This window comes from Alexandromys fortis, unplaced genomic scaffold, assembly GCF_014885135.2.
Source record: "Alexandromys fortis isolate MF-2015 unplaced genomic scaffold, M_Fortis_MF-2015_v1.1 scaffold_26, whole genome shotgun sequence".
NCBI lineage: Eukaryota > Metazoa > Chordata > Mammalia > Rodentia > Cricetidae > Alexandromys > Alexandromys fortis.
In genome coordinates this window covers 4,596,964-4,619,566 of record NW_026067894.1, presented here as the reverse complement: position 1 = coordinate 4,619,566, position 22,603 = coordinate 4,596,964, and the positions used below count along the sequence as shown (strand labels likewise).

Here is a 22,603-nt window from a genome sequence, read left to right as displayed (position 1 = left end):
GCAGTGCCCGCAGCGGCGGGCTGGGGGAGCTGTGCCCGCCCGTCCCTAAGGCCCCGGGCGGGGACCCAGCAGCTGGGTCGCCGCGCCTCTAGCTCGGCCCAACTGGGCGGCGTGCGGCCAGGCGTGCCTGCAGCGGGCTGGGGCTCCGAGAGCGCCCGGGCGCCGGGCCGGGGAGGCCCCCCAGGAGAAGCCCAGTCCAGCGGGCTCAGGCCCGCCCCCGTTGGGGGGGGGTGTCCCGCGCCGCTGGACCCGCCCAGGTAACCCCATCCTCGGCCCGCCCCCGGCCCGCCCCGCCGGCCGCCCGCCCGCCTCCGCCGCTGCCGCCGCATCCCGGCTCTGGGGCGGCGCTGACAGTCGGGTCCGCCGGGCAGCGGGCGCAGCAGCGGGCGGCGCGGCCGGCTGCTGGGAGGCTGAGCCCCGCCGCGCGCCCCGGCCCGGCGCCCCAGCCCGTCCGCGCGGCGCCCACCTGCCGCCCCGACGGGAACCTCACTGACGCTGCCCGGGGCCGGGCGCCCGAGACACCATGAGCCCCCGCTCGTGCCTGCGGTCGCTGCGACTCCTCGTCTTCGCCGTTTTCTCTGCCGCTGCGAGCAACTGGCTGTAAGTCCGACCGGGGACCGGGCGGGTGGGGCGGACCCTGGGGCAGCGGACACAGGGGGCTCCCGGCAGGTGTCGCGGCCGCGGGACCCAAGGCTCGCGCTCCCGCCGGTTTGTTCTGCTGGCCACCACCACTATCCGGGCTTTCCTCTGGAGGTCCCGGGACCCCTGCTGCCCCGGGTCAGAATTCCTTCCTGACCCGGGGCAGCAAGGCTGGCAGCGTGTCTGCACCCGGAGGCGGCCCTGAGTGCTCGAGGGCGCAAGAGGGTGCGAGCGCGGGGCGGTGTCCCCGGACCGGTGTGGGACGCAATCCGGCACGCAGACAAGTCGCGAGGAAGCCCACTGCAGGGAAGGAGTCCCGGGCATAATAGCAGATTAATCCCAAGGAGTCTAGTCGTGAGCTCCCCGTGCTGAGCCGCGCCGCGCTGCGGACTGGGCTGGAGGCGTGCAGGGACCTGTTTCTGCTTGGGGGGCGGGAGCCAGGAGTAGAAGGCGAGGACCGGGACGCCGAGCCTCTGAGAGCCCGCAGGCTGGCTCTGACAGGACCTCACTGTTCCCTTAGGCAAGAAGAAACTTCTCCCAACCTTTAATAAAAAAGGCAACAACTCCCATCCACCTCTAAGGGTCTTGCCTAAGAATGAAGAGGGTGGTAACCGCTGGTGACCTGTGTGTTTTTCCTTTATTGGGTGCTCCGGAGGATCGATCCCTGGGAAAGAGGAGGATAGCTAAAGAGATGAGCTAGTGACTAAGAGAATAAGGAACTAGACCTTAGGCTCCTTCATCCCTCCTCAGTGACACTTCCCCATGGCCCTGGCTTAACCCTGGCCCCAACTTCTCCTGCTCAGAGCGCTGCCGCCTTCCACTGTGGGCAGCCAGTGGGGAGCCAAGCTCCAGTATTGATCTGAAAAGCATGAGGTGGGAAGGGGGGGATAGCCAACAGTGTAGCTGGGGTTTCCATGGAGACAGTGGGAAAGGAAAAATTCTCTCTGCATCAAGACCAAAGAACAAATATCTCCCATGAAATCGCCCTGAGTGTCCAATGGCTGTTGCTATGAGGTCATTGTGGCCAGCCAGGGCCCTGTAGACTGGAAAGGAGTGTGTTCGTTGGGGTCAGAGCCACCCAGAGCTTGGGAGACTGAGGTGATGTGGAATTCTCCCAGCTGTTCAGAGAGCTAGCGACTCCAAGGCCCAAAGTGGCTGCAGAGCCTTTGTTTTTCTTGGAGTCTTAATTTGATTAACACTTGAGGGGCAGTGGAAGAGTGGACAGAAACCAGGGCACAGCCACCGCCCCCTCCACTTCTTACAGACGGTGCTCCCCCCCCCCCCAAGTGGGGCCTGGGTTGCAGATCTGGATTGCAGGAAAGGAACTACTTTGGACTTGAAGGAGCTGCCTTAGAGATGGGTGGCTGTAAAACAGCGTGAACATCAGGGGGAAATAGAAGGAGGGTCTGAGCTGCCCAGCACCAAGCACTACCGAACAAGCTGAAGAAGCAAGTGGGAACTGGAGTGTGTGAGCCAGGCCTGCAGCAAATACAGACAGCTGCCAGAGAAAGGCTGTCTGGAGCTCCTGGCTCTTTAGCTCCCTTTATAGGTGAGGAAACTGAGGCCCAGGGAAGGGAGCTACTTACCAGACTTGGAGCTGAAGACTGAACCCAGATGCTTTAGTTTCCCCAGACAATGATCACCTACTCCTTGCCTGAGGCTGTCCCGAAGTTGACCCAGGTAGAATTGCCACCCGCCTCCAGCCTTGTCCACCACGCCCTGGTCCCAGCCGGGGAGGCAGCCTCAGCTTCAGGTCTTGCAAAGCATGGGGAATTCCAGAGCTCTGTTCTTGAGCCTTGAGCCTGCCTGCACTGTGGGGGGTGGGTGAAGAGGGGAGGCCTGGGGTTGGAGAGGTTGGCAAACCTGTTCTCTGTAACTGTGATGGCTCCGGTTGCCATGCAGCCTGGCTCTAGACAACCCAGTTCACTCCTGTTCCACCGGGGCTTCAAGCCAGGGGTCTTTTTACACAACTCGGAGAGGAAGAAGGAGCTTCCCAGGATCCTACCAAACTGGAGAGGACCCCAGGCACACGCCCCCAAAACTGGGATCAGTGCCTTGTATCTAAACACCTCCATCCTCAGCCAGAAACTGCACCAGCCTCTAGGGAAACAGGTGCCCCAGTCTAGCCTCCCAGCAGCTTGGGTCTGGGTCAAAGAATACAGGAGAAGCCACAGCTGGAATGGGCAGGACAGTGGGCATGCTCCGGTGCAGAGTGGAGCTGCAGCTGTGGCTATCACAGAGCCAGACTCGGCCTGGAGACTGGAGAATGACTTATTAACCTTCATCACCCACTGTGCCATCTGAATCCTCACTGCATTGAAACCCCATCTTACAGATGAGAAGACTGAGGGTCACAGAGGCCACCCAGAGCTACTTACCTAGTAAATGGCAGAGCTGTCCAGCCCAACTCAGCCTCCAGAAGCAGCAGTTTGGGGTTAGCAGCTGTCCATTCAGGCATGGCGGTGACACTGTCTATTCAAGGGTGAACCAAAGGCCATTGAGATGGCTCAGTGGGTAAAGACACTTGCTGCCAAGCCTGCCAATCTGAGTTCCATCCCTAGAATCCACATGGTAGGAGAGGATCAACTCCTACAAGTTGTCCTCTGACATCCAAACACGTGCACACATAAATAAATAAATAAATAGCTCAGTGGGTAAAGACACTTGCTGCCAAGCCTGCCAATCTGAGTTCCATCCCTAGAATCCACATGGTAGGAGAGGATCAACTCCTACAAGTTGTCCTCTGACATCCAAACACGTGCACACATAAATAAATAAATAAATAAATAAATAAATAAATAAATAAATAAGAAAAGGGGATGAGTCAAGCTGCAGGCTTGGCCCCAAAAGAAATAGCTGGCAGCATGTGCTCCGGGGACTAGGCCTGGATGTTCCCTCACCTAGAGGCAGGCTTCCATCCAGGGAGGGTTGATAGCTGATTGCAGAGTCCATGCTATCTGATGTCTCTGGACATCAGCCTTATGGAGAAGCCCTCTGCCTGCAGGCACTAGAGCTGGAAAAGCTCCGAAGCCAGAGGCTGGGCAAGCCCAGAGGAGCTGGATGCTGTTTGATCTGATGAGGCTGATATCTGGTATCTAGAGTAGGTGGCAATGTGTGCAGCTCCCACCAATGAAGAAGGAATGGGGGGGTACACAGTTCAAAGTAGAAGGCTTGTACTTGACCCTCAAGGAACTGCCCTGCTATGTCTGAGTCATGCCCCAGTACCAAGGCTACACCAGGGGTTCCGGTCACAACTCTACGCTACATGTTGGGTGGCCTTGAGGGGGCTATTTCCTCCCTCTGGGCTTGTTCTGAACCCCAAATGGAAGAACTAGGTAGAGTTGAAGACAGAAAGACTGACTAGTGTGTGTTCTCCCAGGAAGAGCAAAGTGATGTGTTGAGTAGAGACGTTAGCAGAACCCCAGTGAGTAAAATAAGGACCCCCCACTGTAGTCCAAGTCAGGTCCACAGAGTGTCTCAGAGCCCAGGGTTTCTACCCCAGCTCTGCCACTACCCCGCTGAAGGACCCTGGACTAGTGCCTTGCCCCTCATCTGTAAAGTAGTGTCAGTGAGTGCAGATGGCTCTCAGTGGAGTTCAGGAGGAGTAAGCCCATGCGTGCTACATGCAAGGCACAAAGCCAGGCATGCTGATAGAAATGGGGGCCCTGGCAGCTGCCAGAGGCGGGGTACTGCTGTCACTGAGCCTCAGAACTGTGCCTTTGTCTATAGGATGATGCAAAGACTGGGTACTTACGGCGCTCCCAAGCTCCATCTGTCCGGGTCCTAGAACGTTAGATGGGAGCCCAGGCTGCCCCCTGCCTGCTCACTGGTAGCCTCCCAGAGCCAGGAGATCTAGCCCGGCTTGTGGGCATCCTGCTGGCCAGAGGCGTGTTACCGGAAACACATTCCAGTGCCACCTGGGGAATAGAAGGGAGGCGTCAAGTACCTTACCAGCTCCAAGTCCTCACAGGTGCGCCTCCCCGAGCCAAGCTCCAAGCTCGCACATGCCTGTTTGCCCAGCAGGGATGTATGACTTCCCAGGCTACGGGCGAAGTGAGGTGTGACTCGCCAGTCCAGGCATGGGTAGAGCCCCCAGGAATGTCTCATTGGTCCCCTCCTTCCCCCCTGAAATAGTAAAAGCCCATGTCCTTGGAACCTCTCCCATGACTGTGAGTCACAGTCACTAACACACACTAAGACTTTACAGTTTATATACTCAAACCCTCCCCACCATGGTATTGTGGATATTTTTTTGGATAGGTCTGTCCTTGACCCCCTGGGGCCTTTAGCAGTATATGAAGCCTCTGTCCTAGAAATCAATAACAACACTGCACCCTGTGCCAGCTGGTGACCAGCTCTACAGACATCATCAAATGAGTCCCACAGGCAGGGTAGCCCCCCCCCCCCTGCACAACCTGGTGAACGGATGTTCCGGGCACCTTACACACACTATCCTAACTTCTTCCCTCCCCTCCCAGAGCAGAGGTGTGTGGGTGGGCTCCAGCTCCCACTTAGAGATCTGGAGGAAGTAGGGCCTGAACCAAGACCACATCTCAAGTTCTGATATATATATGTAACTGCAACCCCCATCTACTCCACATGGCATGATTATATGGCTTCTTGATGCTTGCGAGGTCAAGGCTATGGCACACAGACCTCTGAGTGTCCCCCTAGTGCCTGGCACATACCTGCCAGGCTATGAGTGCTCAGTCATCAGTGGATCAGTAAAGGGAGGGCTCAGTTGCACTTTCCTCGGACTCAGGTGATGCTGAAACCCCTGCAGTGGGGCAGATCTGCAGGCTGTGCTCTTCCTAGGGCTAGAGCAAAGCCTCCAGGCCAGCCTCGATCTTTCCCACCCCTCCACACAGAGGGAGGCAGGACCAGGCTCTGCCTGAGGGGTTTGCTCAGGCAGCAGCCGGGACCCAGCTGTCTGCTACGGTTTGACTTTTCTTCCCTCCACCCTGGATTAGCCATTGAGCAACTCAGCAAGCATCTGACAAGACAGTGCTCCCCAAACCTGTTGAAACTCGCCCAGCTAGGGCCCTGTGGGTGCACTCGCTCGGGGAAGCTGAGCCTTTGCACCAAGCCTCTGCCTCCCCATTCCTTCCTGGGGGAGGAAGGGCTCTGGGCTGAGCCAACCAGGCACAGATTGATCAGGGAGCTGCTGGCAAGGGTGACAGCACCCTTCTCTGGCCCCACCGGTCACCCCTCTGCTCCCAGCTAGCCTGCAAGAGGTGCTCCTGGTTTGCTCTGCGAGCAGCTGGGAGGCAGAGCTGAGCCAGGACCCACAGTTGCTTCCCAGATTTCCACAAGAGTTGCCAGGTTTTATCTCTGAGTTCGGAGCTACATCTTCGGTGGTGATTCAGCCAGCCCAAGGGGAAGCTCACTCCCTGCTGTGACCCCGGCCAGTCCCCCTTCTCCCGTAGCCCCTCTCTGCCTCCCCCATTTTCTGGCAAACTGGAAGTCAAGCTATGTTTTAAAGGTTCCCCTCCAAGTCAGAACCCCTACAGATCCTGGAAGGGTCTTGGTCCTCACAGAGAGTAGGAAAGAGGGGAGGGAAGGGGGAAAGACACATCCTGCCCTTGTCATAGGGAGGTTTCTCCCACCCCAGTAACTCACAGGGAACCATGCAGGGACCTGCTCTCTGCAGGGGATTGCTGATACCCAGAGGAGCCTCTGACCTGCAGGGACTCTATTCCACCCCCCCCATCCCCCCCCATCCTCCCCCAGCAGTCCTACAATCCTCGGATGAGTTCCCAGGAGTTTCTCTCCCAAAGCAGGAGATAGCAGAGCACTCCCTCCTGAGTCATAGGTGCCTCACTGCCCTGGCAACCCAGGCTTTAAGGAGGAATCATAGACATCACTGTTGGGGAAGGCCTCAGGGACCCTGAGCTACCATAAAAGGGAGTGGTAGGCTCGCCCCTTAAAAACATGTCGGGCACCTATTGGCATCAGCACTGTCTATGCTAAACTCAGAGCCTACAGTATATTCATAGGAAAGCTGGAACTCCAGCCAAAGCTTGTCCCATAGCCGATGAAGGAGAACTGGGGCAGGGGAGGAACCCAGGTTTGACCAACTGCCTGCTGAGAAAGAGTAGAGGCTCAGCCACAGTCCCACTCCTGCAAGATTGGGTTGGAGGACCCTGGCTGCGGCCGGGCTGTGCTGAAATTCTCCTTGGGGTTTTACTCATCTCTCCTCACTCCCCATCTTCAAGATCCCCGAGCCATCTGGGAACCATATTTCAATGTTGTCAGTGGCCAGGGGACCATGGGGAGCCCTAGGGATATAGGGAGAAGAACTGCGGGGAGGGGAGTCTCTGCTGCCAAATTAGAGGTAAGGTAGGGTCATGGGCCACATTAAACGTAACATCCACTCACTCCAGGAAGACACCTGACTCAGGGAGAGAAGAAAAAAAAAAAACACATTTACATCCTTGCAGAGTAGGGGGCTATTCAGGTTCACATCTTAGTGCTCCCTGTTGGCCCCCAAGTCAGCTCCTTGCTCCTCTGGAAGATGAAGTATGGAAATTGGGAGCGGAAACCAACCTCCTCAGTTAGAAGGACGGACTTGGGGCCCTCCGGAGCAAAATGCTCACTCAAGAGATAGAAGCGGCAGGATCAGGAGCTCAGGGCCAGCCTGGGCTACACGGCACTGTCTTTAAAGGGGGAGGGGGTATAGCACCGTGGTAGAATGCTTGCCTAGCATGCCGAGTCTTCTGAGGGTCGTGGGTAAGAGGAGTTAGGGATCCTAGAAATCAGGAAGTGTGGGCCCCAGAGAAGGTCAGCATTTCTCTCCAACTTAGAAAACAAACACGGGGCCTAGTCCAGTTGGCCTTGGCATTCAGAGTCCTGTCAGGTGGGAGGGAGGCAGGACAGAACACCAGGAGTGTCTCCGGTGCTGGCCAGTCCATACTGACTGCCCTCCAGGATTCCAGCCAGTGGTGGTACCTCCTTCCAGTGACTTCAGTAGCTACAGAGACCACAGATAACACTGTGTAAGGACAGCCACTACCTCGGCATCCTTCACTCCTAACAATACTCCAATTCTCCTGCGGTAGGCACAGGTCTCTGGAAGGAGCCGCCCAGGGAAGAATCAGACCACCTTGCTTAGGTCAGTGTCTGACGACACTGGGTGGTCCTACCCTTGGAGCTCCAGGCCATCTTTGGAGCCCAAGCAGCCAGCTCCCAGGTTTGGGGACCAGAATGGCTCGTTTCAAGTCCTGAGCCCCAGTGACCTGCTTGAGTCCAAGCCTTGAAGCCTTAGTGCCTTCTGGAGAGCAGGGGTCAGGGGCAGGGATGCTCTGCTCTGTAGTGGCATGGCTATTCAGAAGCATGGACCCCTAAGTGATGACACAGGTGACAGATGTCCCTCCCCAGACAGTCTCCTCGCTCCCTTGGCACATGTGAGTTTACACTGGACAAGAGAGTCCCCAGCTCTTAATCTCCCTGTTGAGACATTTCCTCCACACCACACTTCACCCCTGATCCTGGGAGTGCCCCACAGATGAGCTGGAAGCACTGGGGACCTGTTGTTCTCTGTCTCTGCAAATGCACTTGGAGATTCCAAAATCTACAGTTCGAATCGTACCAAAGTGATCCATCATTCATGCCCCTGTGGGTGCATGGCCGAAATGAGGCCAGAGCCTGGCTTCATGAGAGTGGAGAAGGTACCAACAAAGACAGCCCAGCACAGAGTACCACAGGCCCAGCTGGATGCAGCAGAGGGTGCAGTGTGAGGAGGGTGGAAAGGGCCACAGAGGAGGTTAGAAGCTTCCCGGTGCTTCAGCCTGGGGCGTATTTAGTTCATTTCTATCTCCTACGGTAAGAACAACTGATCTTCCCATTTTACAGAGGAGCACATTGAGGCCAAGGCTCCTGGATGTTCACTAACTTGCCTTGAGTGACACAGAGATACGAGTCTGACCTGAGTTGTGTACCCTGCCCCCAAACACACTGCTTGCCCAGAGAAGAGACAGGGGTCTTGGAACAGGGTCACAGTGGTGGTCAGTACCGCAGGCACTCAAACTGGTTAAAGAAACAGTGGGTGGTTTGAGTGGTTGGTTGTGTGGCAAGGGTCCTGGGGGCTGCACACTCCTTCTTTTCCGTAAAAGCACGGCCCCAGATGGAGGCTGTGGCCCCTGCTTCCACCTAGCTATATCCACTAGCTGAGAGTCGCTCCTGCTTACACACTGTTCTCTTCGGGTACCCCCTCCTGCCAACTTGGCCTCCTTCCTCTCTGGTATGGAGGGCACAACTACTCCTGAGGAGGCTCTAAATGTGGCCTGGGCAGACAGGGAGGCCAAAGGGAGGGGGCAGAGAGGCCCGGGCTGGTGTCCCAGCCCCCACCTGGATACCGTAGGGCTGGGACCAGTGCCACTGACCTGCTTGGCTCCCCACCATGGTCGCTCCTTCCCGGCCCCTCTCCTCTAGAGTCCAGGGAGTGCCCGGGGAAGAGCCACAGAGGTGTGGATTAGCCTCTCCGATTTTGTATATTTTGTTTAAAAAAGCAAGCAAACCTGGAAAAGCTTGGGACAAGCCCAGCTAATTTTAGTTTCTAATGAAAACAGCAGGTGGCTGAGAGGATCTGATCTCCCTGGCAGGGCCAGGGCCCTCCGGCCTCCTCCTCGCAGGCTGCAGGCACGGAGGGGAGGGCCTCTTGGGAGGAGCCTGCAAGACCTACAGGCCCCATTCGAGAAACTGGGCACAAACTGGCCAGCGGCTGCAGCAGGGGCACCCTGGACTGGTGGGGTAACCTGATCGATGGCACGGCCGTGGCTGGAGTCCTGGGTGGCCGGGGCAGCAGGTGGCAAATTGCTAAACCTGTGCTCAGCAACAGCAGGAAGAAGCCTAAACAGGGGCAGCGTAACAGGCCGGGAAAAGCAGGGATGATCAGCCTTAGACAGCCGGCCCAGGGGCAGCCGACACCCGTCAGGCCCTGGCTCTGCCTCTCCCAGAAATGCTTGTGCAGTCGATATTTGAGCCCGACCCAGCTCCCGGGTCAGTGAATGGCACACGTGTCTCTGGGGGAAAGGTTGAGCCACTGTAGGGCACTAGGAGGGACCACAAGGCTGCCCCCATCTTCCTCTCTTCACTCCTGTTCTTCCTTCCCTTATATACTCTGCCACGGGGGTAGGAGGGCATCAGGACAAAGTCCCCTAGCCGAGCTGCAAACATTACTGAATACCTTCTGTGTGCCTTGCCCAAAGAGCTGCAGCCTGAGGAGTCAGCTCTCCTGCCGTCCATTGGGGCAAATCCACAGCCAGAGACAGGGGAGAGCTGAGAGCCCAGAGCTGTTTGCTGCTAGACACTCCGCCTCAGTTTGCTTGGTTCATCTGTGAAGTGAGGTCATGTACCAGCCAAGCTCCAGGACAAGCGAGCAGAATGAGGACAGGCCAAGGCTACCGAGGACTGGGGTGCCAACCCTCTTTGGCCTATGCCAGCTCTGGCACTTGCCAGACAAACCCCTGGGGTCTCAGAAAGCAGGAGCAGAGATGGCAAGGCCTCCCATACATGGGAGGGGCAGCTGTTGTGTCAAGTAAAGGCAGGACTGGGAGGTGGGCACTGGTGCCGCTGGAGGCAGTTTCTCATCATCTTCCTGGACGCTGTCCCAGTGACTCACAGCTATGGCAGCCGGGCAGTGTCCCTGCCACTGTCATTTCGACCTGTCTCCCTGTTACATTCAGAGCCCAAGGGAGGAATGCTTAGTTCCTCGAGTCCATCGCTCCCGTTCGGTGGCATGGGACCAGCAGGCCCTCTTCTGCCAACAGAAGGAGAACTCAAACTCTGATAGTGGGAAGGCTCACACAGATTTCCAGCTAGCTCGCCGTGTCCATAGCCAGCTCCAAGTGGAAGGGGACTTGCCTCCCATCACAACGGGCTGATGGCTCAGCCAGACCTCCCTGCCTATTCCTTGTGGCTGGAGACGTCAGCCCCTGAATGCCTCCCTTCACCAGCGATGAGGCAGGGCCCAATCCAGCCAGACCTGACCTGCTTAGCTAAAGGGAGGGGGAAAAGAGGTCTAGATAAGGTTAGATAAGATATGTGCCCCCAACAAGATATGTACCCCCAAATCTTGGAGGGAATGGGGTCTCCACCCTTCTCTGAGAGTCCTAGCTTGAATGTGGACAGGAAAATATCCAGTGGTAGGTTCACCTTCTTGACCCTTCAAGGAAGGACACAGTGGCCTCCCAGACAGAGTCCTGGCCCACCGCCAGTAGCTGAGCTCTTGGCGCCCCCTGCAGGCCAAGAGTGACTTAAGGGTGTGGTTCCATAGGAGACCCCCCCTCCCCACACACCTTCACATGGCAAGGGAAGCAAGGAGCACCCAGGCGGGGCTGAAGCCAGGTTTGCCACTTCCAGATGTTCCCTTCTCCTGACCCTTACTCCTTTCCTTTCCTTTCCTTTGTCCCACCCTCTCTTCTTTCCAAGAGACTCAGGTTCCTGCACGGATTGGCCAGAGGGCTGCTAGTCCGTGCACACCCAGGACCTAGGGAAATAGCTCCGTCAGCAAAGAGCAGGCTGAGCGAGCATGAGAACCTGAGTTTGAGTCCCAGAACACATGTAAAAAGCCAGGCCTGTTAGAGACGCTGTGACAGCTGAAAGGGGCCCTGGGAGACCAGGAGTGAATGCCAAGGGAGGGTGGTCAGTTTGGCTTTGAGACTGCCCATCTCCTTTGGCCCACTCCTGAGATGCACCCAGCTGAGCGAGGTGCATTAGCAGACCTTGCCTGGAATAGAAGCCATGACTCCAGTATGGATAAGGAAAGTTAGACTCAACCATACAGCCATAGCACGTCGGGGGCGGGGGATCCTCTGGGAGCCCAGAGCGCGGTGCAGACAGAGACGTCCTGGGCTGGGCCTTCTGGGACTCCAGCAAAACTCTACTAGGGACAGAGAGGCCCAGATTACACCTCCCCCAGCAGGCTTTGTTTGAGCGAACCTCATTCCCAGCAGCTGCTGCCCAAGCTCTCAGTCTCTAAAGTCACACAGAACCAAGCTCTACCCCTCAGCGGCTGTGGACCTTGGACATAAGGCAACAACTTCCTTTTGCCTCAACTTTCTTCACTTTTAAATGGGGGCTCAGGCTGGGGATGTGACTCAGTTGGTAGAGGATCTGCCTGGCATGCATAAAAGGCTCCAGCAGCATGCAAGCCAGGTGTGATGCTGCATGCCTGTAATGGGAGAGGTGGGTGCAGGAGGATCAGGTGTTCCAGGTTCTCCTTGGCTATGTTAAAAAAAGCTGGAAAAGTTGAAAGGGTGGCTAGCTCCTTAGGAACACCCAAAGCCAACTTCTAACCTTACAGGGATGTGCATACAAGTGTGCACATGCACAACACACATATACACACACTTATACACACATACACTCATATACACACTCACACACACACACACACACACAATCAACCAATGTTTTAAAAAAAATGAAGACTCATTGACTCGCCGAGAGGACTAAATGAAATAAAGTAAAGTGCTTTGCCCAGGTCTAACTAGGTTCCATAAAACTTAACTCTCATCCTGACGGTAAAACCTCCCCATATAAGACTTTCTGTGTGCTTTCCAATTTGGTCGCTCCCTCATTCAGTAAACAGGACAAATCCCTGCTCTTTGCTTCAAGCCCCACATCAGGCTTCACATACTGACCACTGGTCCTAGAGCTGGGGGAGGCAGGCTGGTCCCCAGACCAGGAGATGAGGCGGCCCCCAGGAGCCCTGAGTACAGAGAGAGAAGAGCGGGCATCAGAACAGCTATGCATCCTATCCAACCCCTGCCCCCAGGTACCTGGCCAAGCTGTCATCAGTGGGCAGCATCTCCGAAGAGGAGACGTGCGAGAAGCTCAAAGGTCTGATCCAGAGGCAGGTGCAGATGTGCAAGCGGAACCTAGAGGTGATGGACTCAGTGCGCCGTGGCGCCCAGCTGGCCATTGAGGAGTGCCAATACCAATTCCGGAATCGGCGCTGGAACTGCTCCACGCTGGACTCCCTGCCTGTCTTCGGGAAGGTGGTGACGCAAGGTGAGGAGGGCATTCTGGGGGAATGACACTTCTAGGGCCAGGCACATCTAAAGGGTTCAGGGGCAGAAGCAGCCCGGGGCCTGAGCAAGGAAATAAAGAATGCAACTGACGGCACTAGATAGGGGATGACCCAGGGGAGGTGAGGCAGTGGTCTGTGGTCCACAAAGCACTCTAAAGTGCAGTTGGTCCAGTAAGCTGGCCCTTATTTCCAGAAGGAGAAACTGAGGCTCAGCGAAGGGACGAGACTGACCTGCCCAGGCTCTTCAAAGGACAGGAACAGAATCAGACTTCACCTTTGCATCTGGCCTCGGGTCCTGGAACCCATCTGTGAGCTTCCGCGTGTGACAGCTTCCTGTCCTTCAGGGCTCACAGTCCAGCAGGGACCAGACTGTCCACAGCTGCACAACAGAGGTAGCTCCCACACCTGCAGCACTGACCATGGGCCAGGCACTGTTTTTAAGGACTGTAGGAAACACTACATCTAACTCATCGGCCTCTGAGTCGGGCGTCCGTGTAGCAAGTACAGAACTGGAGGCACAAGGCAGTTAAGTGATTTGTCCGGGGTCACAGAAGCAGAGAATGGCAGGGTCTGAGTGTGTTCCCAGGTGGGCTCTGCACCGTCACAGTCAATAAACACAAGAACAACGGGAGAGGAAACTGGAGGTCTCCCCTGGCCAATACTGGGTGCTCGGAAAGGTTTTCCCAAGGAGATGAGGCCCCAGCTGAGACGGGTAATGGGAGAGGGCATTAGGCTAAATGCAGGTGAGCGAGGGTCCCGCAGAGAGGTTCTGTGGAACTGGAGGGTTCCTTGAGGCACTGAGGTCAAACCCTTGTCCTCAGTGGGAATGCTCAAAGCCAGCTGCCTCTCCACCTCCTGAGCGCAGAGCTGACACGGCTGACAGCAAGTCAACGGGGCTCTTTGAGTCGCTCGAGCTGCAGGAAGAGGCTGCCTGGGCCAACCTTTGTTTTGGCACCTGTGGGCCTGGCCAGTCCCGGCTGCTAGGCTCGTGGCAAAGCATTTGGATGCTGTTGGAAACCAACTGTGATTGAAATTTGGAAGCCATTCTCCTGAGAGCTGGCAGGGGCTGGCAGGCATGAGCACACTTGGCATTGCTGAACTGTGCTGTTCTGAGAAAGAGACAGATGCCCAATGAGCAAGTCCAGTGGTGAAGCCTCACGGTGGGGATGGCACTGCTGCCCAGGGCCCAGAGCTGCACTAGGGAGGCCCCAGAGCCAGCTTTCCTATGGTACTGCTCTCCTGAAGCCCTTCTCACACTGTGGATGTATCCTCTAGAGCAGCGGTCCTCATCCTTCCCAACACCGTGACCCTTTAACACAGTTCCTCGTGTTGTGGTGACCCCACCCATAAAATGATTTCATTGCTACTTCATAACTATAATTTTGCTACTGTTATGAATTGTAATGTAAATATCTGATATGTAAGATAAACTGATAGGTGACCCCAAAAGGGTCACAACCCATAGGGTGAGAACTACTGCTCTAGAGAGACTGACAGATAAATCAGTGTGCTTCTTATGATGGAGTCACATATGCTATGTCCTCCCCAAAATGCCCAACCGTTTCTCTACCAGCTAAGCAGCCCCCACCTAGCCCCTCCTTCCTTCTGCCCCAGTCCATCCCTCTGGGATTTATGCCTCTGTAGTGTTGTTTCTTTGAAGATGTTGTTAGGTAACTCAGGCAGGCTAGCCTTGAACTTGCTAGGTAGCCCAGGCTGGCCTTGAACTTGAACTTCTGCCACTGCCTCCCAAGTGCTGGGATGACTTACAGGCCTAAACCAGGCTCTATATTCTTTAAAGGAGGTATATTTTGCATTTTTTATTGTTTTGATATGATCCCATGTTTATAAAAAGAAGTTGCAGGATGCAATTCCTAGATATTCATTACTAGAGTCACTGGATCCTTTAATATAGCTGATTCTCTACTATGTATCTAGATATACTTTTTTAAGGAAATCATGTGTGCTCACACTGCGTCTTTATACCTTCACACTGAAGCCTAACAACTCCCCGCCCATGCCCCCTTCACCATCACTGCATCCCCAAGCAACAGGGGTGGCTTAAGTGCCTGCCTTCTAGCATACCCCGAAACCTGGCATGGAGGACAGTCAGTAGTGTCAGCTAGTGACGGGCAGCTCATCAAGACAAGGAAAGGGAGGACATGATCGGTGAGTGCCAACCTGAAGCTAGGAGGGGACCTCAGGACCCTGTGGAATAGTCTGCCTTTCCCATTTGGGGGCAGGAGCCAAGGAAGGGACTAGCCTTATCAGCAAGTTATGGGGACACAAGAACCCTGCCAGGCCAAATGGAAGCTGTTCTGGAGCTCTAAGTCCGAGTGGCCTGGACAAGCATCCTGTCCCCTTGGGGCTAAATCAAGGCATCCTAAGACCAGGCCAGTCACAACAGGCAGACACCAGCCATGTCTGGGGGATAAGTCTGAGCTCATCGCACACACCCACCTTCCTCCACTTTGTATCTGGTTTTCTTCACTAGTGAAACTCGTCTTGGAACACACTTACCTGGTCAGTCTCCGCGGAGCCGGGGGAAAGGGACTCACTGCTGGGAACACAGGACTGGCTTTAGAGGCCCATGAATTGAAGGATAGCAGAGACAGGCAAACTTAGGGCAGGTGACTTCATTCCTCCGGGTCCTTACCTGTCTCATGCTTAACTCTCAGGGCTGTTGTTGACATTCAGTGGCTTGTGCAATAACTACTTCATACAGTCCCTGACCTGCGAGCCTCACAGGGACCTCAGTCACTTCAGCAGTGACAGCCAGTCTGGAAGGCCTCTTGCCCCAGTCTCAGGAGGGGAACTCAGCAGGTGTCCACATTCATGAGTTACCTGGTTAGGGAAGTGACCTCAGGAATATAAGGGGACAGAAAAGATCCCCCTTTGGGTCCAGACGGTGGCCAGTGAAGAAAGGAGTGTTGTGTGTTGGCCTATCCTGTGCTATCCAGCCCAGATCATCCTCACACAGCTCTGAGTTTATGTCATTCCCAAGTCACAGCTGAGAAGTCTGAGGGAGCCAAGGGTGGTGATGACCCAGATCGAAGTCCTGCCAGCTATGAGAACTTGGGCAAGGTCCGTGCCCTCTCTATAACTCAATGTCCTTCCTAGAAAGTGGGGACAAACCGAGGGCCCACCTGCTGAGATATCTGGAGTGTACATAGGGCAGCAATGGAGCTGTGCCCATTCCCTGGCCTCCATCAGGACACCTACCTCGTGCCCAAAGGTCACCACACCCAGGGCCTCCCCGCCAACCCAGCTCAACCTCAGCCAGTTCTTCCTCAGTTCCAGCTCCTTTCTACTAGATTGGCTTCCCTCCCACCATCTGGAGAGATGTCACCGTGATGTGCTCTCAGGCCTTGAGTCAGGCAGGCTCCACTCCAGCTCCCATTCTGCCATTTGCTGCTGCAGAACCCTGACAAGCCTTATGTTTTCAAGGGATCAATCTTGGTCAGTACACGGAAAGTCCCCTTTATACAGGGGTCCTCAGAAATAATGGCTATTGGACCTATATGATTGCTTTAAACCCCCAACCCCAGGCAGCATTTGCCCCTCAGAAAAGATGGCATTGAGGCCAGATCCATGGGGCCCAAACTTGGGGTAGTCTGGGAAGAAAAGCAGCAGAAGGAAGTCATGGGTGTGGGAAGGGCAGACGGCAGGGTAGAGAGGGAAGAAGACAACAGGGTGGGCACAATAGAGTTATGCTCTCCCCTGGCCCAAGACGGGAGCAGGCAAAGATGTCTCCCTCCTGCAGCTACAGCGTGATCAGGGTGAAGTATCTACCACCTCCCCAGAACACCCCACCACAACACTCCCAGACCCACCTCAATGCACTTTTGAGGAAATTGGGCCCTGCAATGTCTTCCTCCAGAAACCGAGGCTCCAGCCTGGGTACCTGGAAAACTATACACACTACTAGAGTCAAATGGCTGGAACCCAGGGTCAGTAAGAAAAGGATGAGTTCTGGCTACTCCACATCCTAGCTGGGTAACACTGGTGGCTCAGTGCCTCGCTTCTCTGCGTAAGGTGAGGACGTGTATCCATTCCTATCGAATTGGGGGGAAAACACCTCAACTAATGAGCTGAGTGCTCAGACGAGGCCTGCACACAGTAGGCTGTCTGTGAGCTAGAGCTTTGGTTATTATGGTCTCGGAGAGCCTCTTCCTCAGTCACTCGGAAAATGAAGACATTATGGTGACCTCAGTCCAAGAAGACAGATGTTTAGAGACCGAGGCAGTGGTCTCCTGAGCAATCCCACAGGGAGACTAGTAACCCCAAGACCACTGGCACTAGGGGGCAGAGGTGAGTGGGAGCCAGAAATGGGCAAGGACTTCCCAAGCAGCTAAAGGAGCATAGGACCTCCAAGGGCAGAGGGTAGCCACCCACCAGTTCCATCAGCCTTACCTCCTGGGACTTCCCTTCCCCCTTGGTCTTTGGGGCAAAGATTTGTGCTGGTTCAGGCCTGGAAATACCAGAAATACCAGAAACTGAAGTTGTCTCTCTTTGGGCGGCCACAGCATAAAACCAACCAACATGAGCCTGCTATTAACCTCAATTAGCTTGGAGAAGATTCCATCCCAGACTGTCGAGGCTCCATTGCTCCAGCCAAGCCCCTCTGTGCAGGCCCAAAATGGCCAAGCAGAGAGTGGGCAGTGGAAAGGAATGGTGGGTGGTACTCCCTGTTTCAGGACTGCACCGAGAACAGGCTGTCCCGAGTATTGGGGGCTGAGCTGCCTCCTACTCCAGAGCCCAGGCTGGGCTGCCTCTGTCCACAGACGAGCACAGTGGAGGGGACTGTTCTCATCTGACCATGGTGACTGCTCCCCAGGGCAGCTGGGAGCACAAGCCTGGGTGTCGCAGAGGTAATTGCCAACCATGGGGCCAAAGCCTGCCCCCACCACTCTTGTGGACACAGACCCTACATCAAGAAACAGAAGGACAGTCACTGCACACAGAGGCCTTCACAGGGTCTCGGACAGGAGTAAGACCCGCTGTCTGGTCACACACCCAGCCAGCATGCACGCTCTGTTCACACACTGCCCCAGCTCACCCTGAGAAAGAGACTCTACAGAAGCTACACCCCCAGGCACAGTTCCTAGGAGGATAAAAACATCCATTCAGGCAAAGGAGGAGGGCCGGCACCAAAATAGAATTGCTGAGCAGCCGTGGGCAGGAGATACAACCACTGCAGAGGCCGGCAGACCTGTGTTGCAGAGGCTTGCTTCCATCATCTCCTGGCTGTGGGACGGGGACGAGAAACTTCCCCTCCAGGAACCTGCTGGCTAGTCTCTAGACACTGGGGACAGATCAAGCTGGCAGGGGCAGAGGACTTGTGTACAACCCACTGTAACCCCCACTCCCAGTCAGCAAGAGGGGCTCAGTGCTAGGAGCTGCCAATACTATAGTTTGTTCTTCAAGTCTCAAGGAAGCAGGAGACACTTTGAGTGAGCTGCAGGCCCCACCTCAGAGAAAGAGCTCAGTCAGGGTCACAAGCAGGGAAACTTAAAGCCTGATGAATAATTCAACCACCAGGCAGAGCTGGAGTGGCAGTGTGGCTGTGCCCCTTCACGGAACTGCAGTCATCACTTCCCCAGACTGTCACAGAATTACATGACTATCGCTTGCCTTCTGGAGGAGCTTGTGAGAACAGCTGAACGATCGGGCCCTGAAGCCAGGCTGTCTGCTGGTTCTGCCACGTGCTGTGTGACAAGCTGGCAAGCCTCTGTAAAATGGGGATGACCATAGCTCCTGCCTCACTGGTCCTCACGTGTGAAGGGGGTTCAGTGACTGGTGACAAGAACCTACTGTGTGCTTGGCATGTAGGCTTTCCACCTGCCTTGCCCCTCCTTGGCATCCAGCATTCGGCAGCTGTCTTATACCTCTTTCTTTATGCAAAGTGCAGACGTGGTGCCCTAGGGCCTAGCCCTTCTCTCCCTCTGCCTTGCACAGGGACTCGGGAGGCGGCCTTTGTGTACGCCATCTCTTCAGCAGGTGTGGCCTTTGCGGTAACAAGGGCGTGCAGCAGTGGAGAGCTGGAAAAGTGCGGCTGCGACCGGACAGTGCATGGGGTCAGTCCACAGGGTAAGCACAGATGTTCCAAGGGGAGAGCAGGGGCCTAAGCCCAGGCCCAAACTCACCCCAGCACTCTCTATGCCCTCCGTACACCAGGCTTCCAGTGGTCAGGATGCTCGGACAACATCGCCTATGGCGTAGCCTTCTCACAGTCCTTTGTGGATGTACGGGAGAGAAGCAAGGGGGCCTCTTCCAGCAGGGCGCTCATGAACCTTCACAACAACGAGGCCGGCAGGAAGGTAGAGTGGCACCCATCCCATTGGCACTGGGGTAGGACTGCATGGGCAGAGTCCCTAAAATAGCCCTACAGCTACTCTGGGAAGGCTCACGTCACCAGGCACCTCTGTAGGCCAAGGGCTGGGAGTGGGGGGAGTAGGTGTCATACAGCAGTGTAAGTGGCCTTGTTCATACCTATCTGCATGGACCCAGTCCTGCCTCAAGACTGTACCCTCTCGTCCACCCACACACCTGACACCATCTGCCTTCCCAAAGGCTCTGGAGACTTAGCACAGCACTGTGCTCCCATCATGTCACCTGTCACTCAAATGCTTCCGAGAACACTGCCCTTCACTATGACTCCAGCAACTCCAGGTGCCTCAAGTACAGGGACACCTCCTTGGTCTGTCCTCAGCACTGCTTGCCAGCTCAGTGCAGCACCCAGCTGGTGTTTATACAAAGGAGGCATGACAGTGAACCCCTCGATTCTGCATCAGCCTTGGGGTCCTATTATGCAGTATGTTCGTGTATTGGTCCCCAGAGGTCCCTCCCCTACCTCTACTGTCCCTGACCATCCCTCTTGCCTCTTCCCTGACAGGCCATCTTGACACACATGCGGGTGGAGTGCAAGTGCCACGGGGTGTCGGGCTCCTGTGAGGTAAAGACGTGCTGGCGAGCTGTGCCGCCCTTCCGCCAGGTGGGCCACGCTCTAAAGGAGAAGTTTGATGGTGCCACAGAGGTGGAGCCACGTCGTGTGGGCTCCTCCCGGGCACTGGTGCCACGAAATGCACAGTTCAAGCCACATACGGATGAGGACCTGGTGTACCTGGAGCCCAGTCCAGACTTCTGTGAGCAGGACATACGCAGTGGTGTGCTGGGCACGAGAGGCCGCACGTGCAACAAGACATCCAAGGCCATTGATGGCTGTGAGCTGCTGTGTTGCGGCCGTGGCTTCCATACAGCACAGGTGGAGTTGGCCGAGCGCTGCGGCTGCAGGTTCCACTGGTGCTGCTTCGTCAAGTGCCGACAGTGCCAGCGGCTCGTGGAGATGCACACATGCCGGTGATGTGCCCAGCAGTGCCCAGCACCACCTGCGTGGCCCGGGGAAGGCCAATAATTTAAACAGTCTCCCATCACCTACCCCAAGAGATACTGGTTGTATTTTTATTTTTTTGTTTGGTTTGGTTTTCGGGTCCTCAAGTTATTTATTGCCAAAAATAGGCAGGCAACCCCAAGTGCACCACCAAGGGGCTCCCCAAGCCTGAGCCTTTATGTGTGGCTGCCACTGACCAAAGGGACTTTGTTTATGCCTCGGGCTGTCCACACTGACCACTGCTGACTACTCAGCTGTTGTGTCTATTTTTCTACATGTAGACTAAAAAGTGGGTAACAAGGAGTGACTGTGGACCCACCATCCAGGGAAACAGGTGGCCCTATGGCAGGGACAGCAGGTTCCATCTTGGTGGAATTTCTTTCACCGGCAATAAAGGAACTTGCACCTCTGCACCCCACACATACATGGGGACCGCTGGTAATCTGAGCCTGGGAACCCTGACTCTTAAAATTCCTAGAAAGGGAATGGACAGGTACCAGGTCCAAGGCTAAGGTCTCCTCTCAGCCTTCCCATGAGCAGCTAGATTCCAGGTAGGCACACACGTGAAGTGGGAAAAGAAGCCCACCAGAGGCCCTCCTCCTCAGTTTTCTCCTTGGAAAGGGAAACTGCTCCTCCTAGGCCCTCCTAGGCAGGATAGGGCTGTCATCCTGGATCAGATCCTAGCTTGGGCCTAGCAAGTCACATCCCCATGTGAGTCACCCTCACAGTGCTATCCTCTGTGATGCTGAGAATGGAAATGCCACAGAGAGACAGGGAAGGGCTGTGCAGAGATCCCACCCTGCGGTATCTCACTCAACAAAATTTATTGAGCAAACACTATGCACCAGGCCCTGTCCTGGGATATCTATCTCCCTTGGTGACCACAGCTATCCTGGGAACAAATACAGAGGCACACACCCTCTTTACAGCAGGTAGTCATGCCTGTCAGCCTCAGCCTCACAAGACCTTAGCAGAGGCAGAGCCAGTCCTTAGCCCCTGTATCCAAAGACAGAGATAGGAGAGGTCTCCTTGGGCCTGAGCAATGGTACAGGAAGGCAGTAGGAGCCAGAGACCACAGGCTGGGTTGGAACCCATATGGTTGCAGAGGGCTAAGTGGCTGAGGCAAGAAGGGGAACAGTTAAAGGCTGATTAATGAGTTCTCAGAATCTGAGGCACCCCCACATCCAAAGGACAAAAGATTCCCAAGGGACATCAGTAGCTGGTGCCTGGCCCAATGCACTAGTCAAACTGTTAAGAACCTACCAAGTGTTTAGTACACAGGACACACACAGACCCAACTGCTTCTCAGTTGGGTGACCAATACTCAGAGGAACTTCCCAGCATGGTCTCCAAGTTGCTCCCATGTCCAGGACTCCAGGTTTGATGTCTTCAGCTCTGAGATCCCCTTGGGGACTCTGAAATCCCAAGCCCTTTGCTATTGGGTGGTGTGAATGCAAAATCCAGGCTTCTGAATATGGGCTTGGGCCTGCACAAACTCTCCTCTGGGCCTGTGGTTTGTGCCTCCTAGCGTTGGCTCCCTCACGAAGAGGGTCAACACCCTTGGCTCCCATCCAAGGTCTCTGCTCACTGTCCATCTGAAGAGGCAGCCAAAACCAAGTGAGATGCTGGAACCACATTCAAATGCAGGGATAATCTTGGGCAGGCTGTCTCTGATGTGGACGAAAGCTGAGCTGACCAAGGGTCCCCACAGCTGCCCAGCTGGGCCCACTGATCCTCTGGTAGACTTAGTTCAGAACCAGAGAAGATATGGCCCCCTCCAAGGCCCAGCCCAGACAAAGAAAGCAGGGGAGCTGTCCCTTCAGAGAATGCTGAGCCAGGAACTCCATCCAGGGGCAGTTGGGTCCAGACTGCTTACTCGTTTGATGGACACTATCCCAAGAAGGAGGGTATCTAGCTCCCCTAAGATGATCCTCCCAGGGTTCTGCAGGCTGTTACCAGGTGAATCAGACCACAGGCTCGAACCACTGCCAAGGCCAAAGGATTCCACAGCCACAGAAAAAGCTTCGTTGGATTTGTCCAGCTCCTAACTGTCTCAAATACAAAGAGCTGGCAGAGGGCTGACATAGCTCAACACACTTGGGCCACAAAGGACCCAGGAAACTGGCCAGAAGGTCCGCATCCTACCTGAACCACTCTCCACTGTTCTTGTCACAAGGCAAAAGTGGTATTCCTCCAAGGCCAGGGCTGGGTAAACCAGCTCTGGATGCTGCTACCCTACTCTGCTGCCCCACCCCCATCCTCCAGTTTTTATATGAGGCTCCTTGGCATTGTGACATCCCCATGGCGTAGTCTGAGATGCACGATAAAATGGTTATTTCTTTATCTGGCAATTGTAGCTGTGCCTTTTTTTTTAATAGAATAGGGAGAAGAGAGAGACTTTGAGAAGGACATGGATAAAGCAGTACTGTTGCTAAGTAAGTATTTATAAAGTGAATTCTAGGTATGGGAACATCCCACCCTTGCCTTTTTGCTTTGGAATAAGTGGTCTGAGGCCTACACCAGGAGCTATCTATATGCTATCTGAA

At 55.3% G+C, this 22,603-nt stretch overlaps 1 protein-coding gene across 1 annotated transcript; it reads left to right on the top strand.

Moving 5' to 3' along the window:
- Positions 1-379: 379 nt before the first annotated feature.
- On the top strand, positions 380-22,400 carry Wnt4 (Wnt family member 4). The gene is made up of 5 exons (XM_050155586.1): positions 380-600; positions 12,416-12,651; positions 18,626-18,757; positions 18,845-18,987; positions 19,563-22,400. The coding sequence occupies exons 1-5, from the start codon at positions 524-526 to the stop codon at positions 20,028-20,030; spliced, it is 1,056 nt and encodes a 351-aa protein (XP_050011543.1). The 5' UTR covers positions 380-523; the 3' UTR covers positions 20,031-22,400.
- The last annotated feature ends 203 nt before the right edge of the window (positions 22,401-22,603 follow it).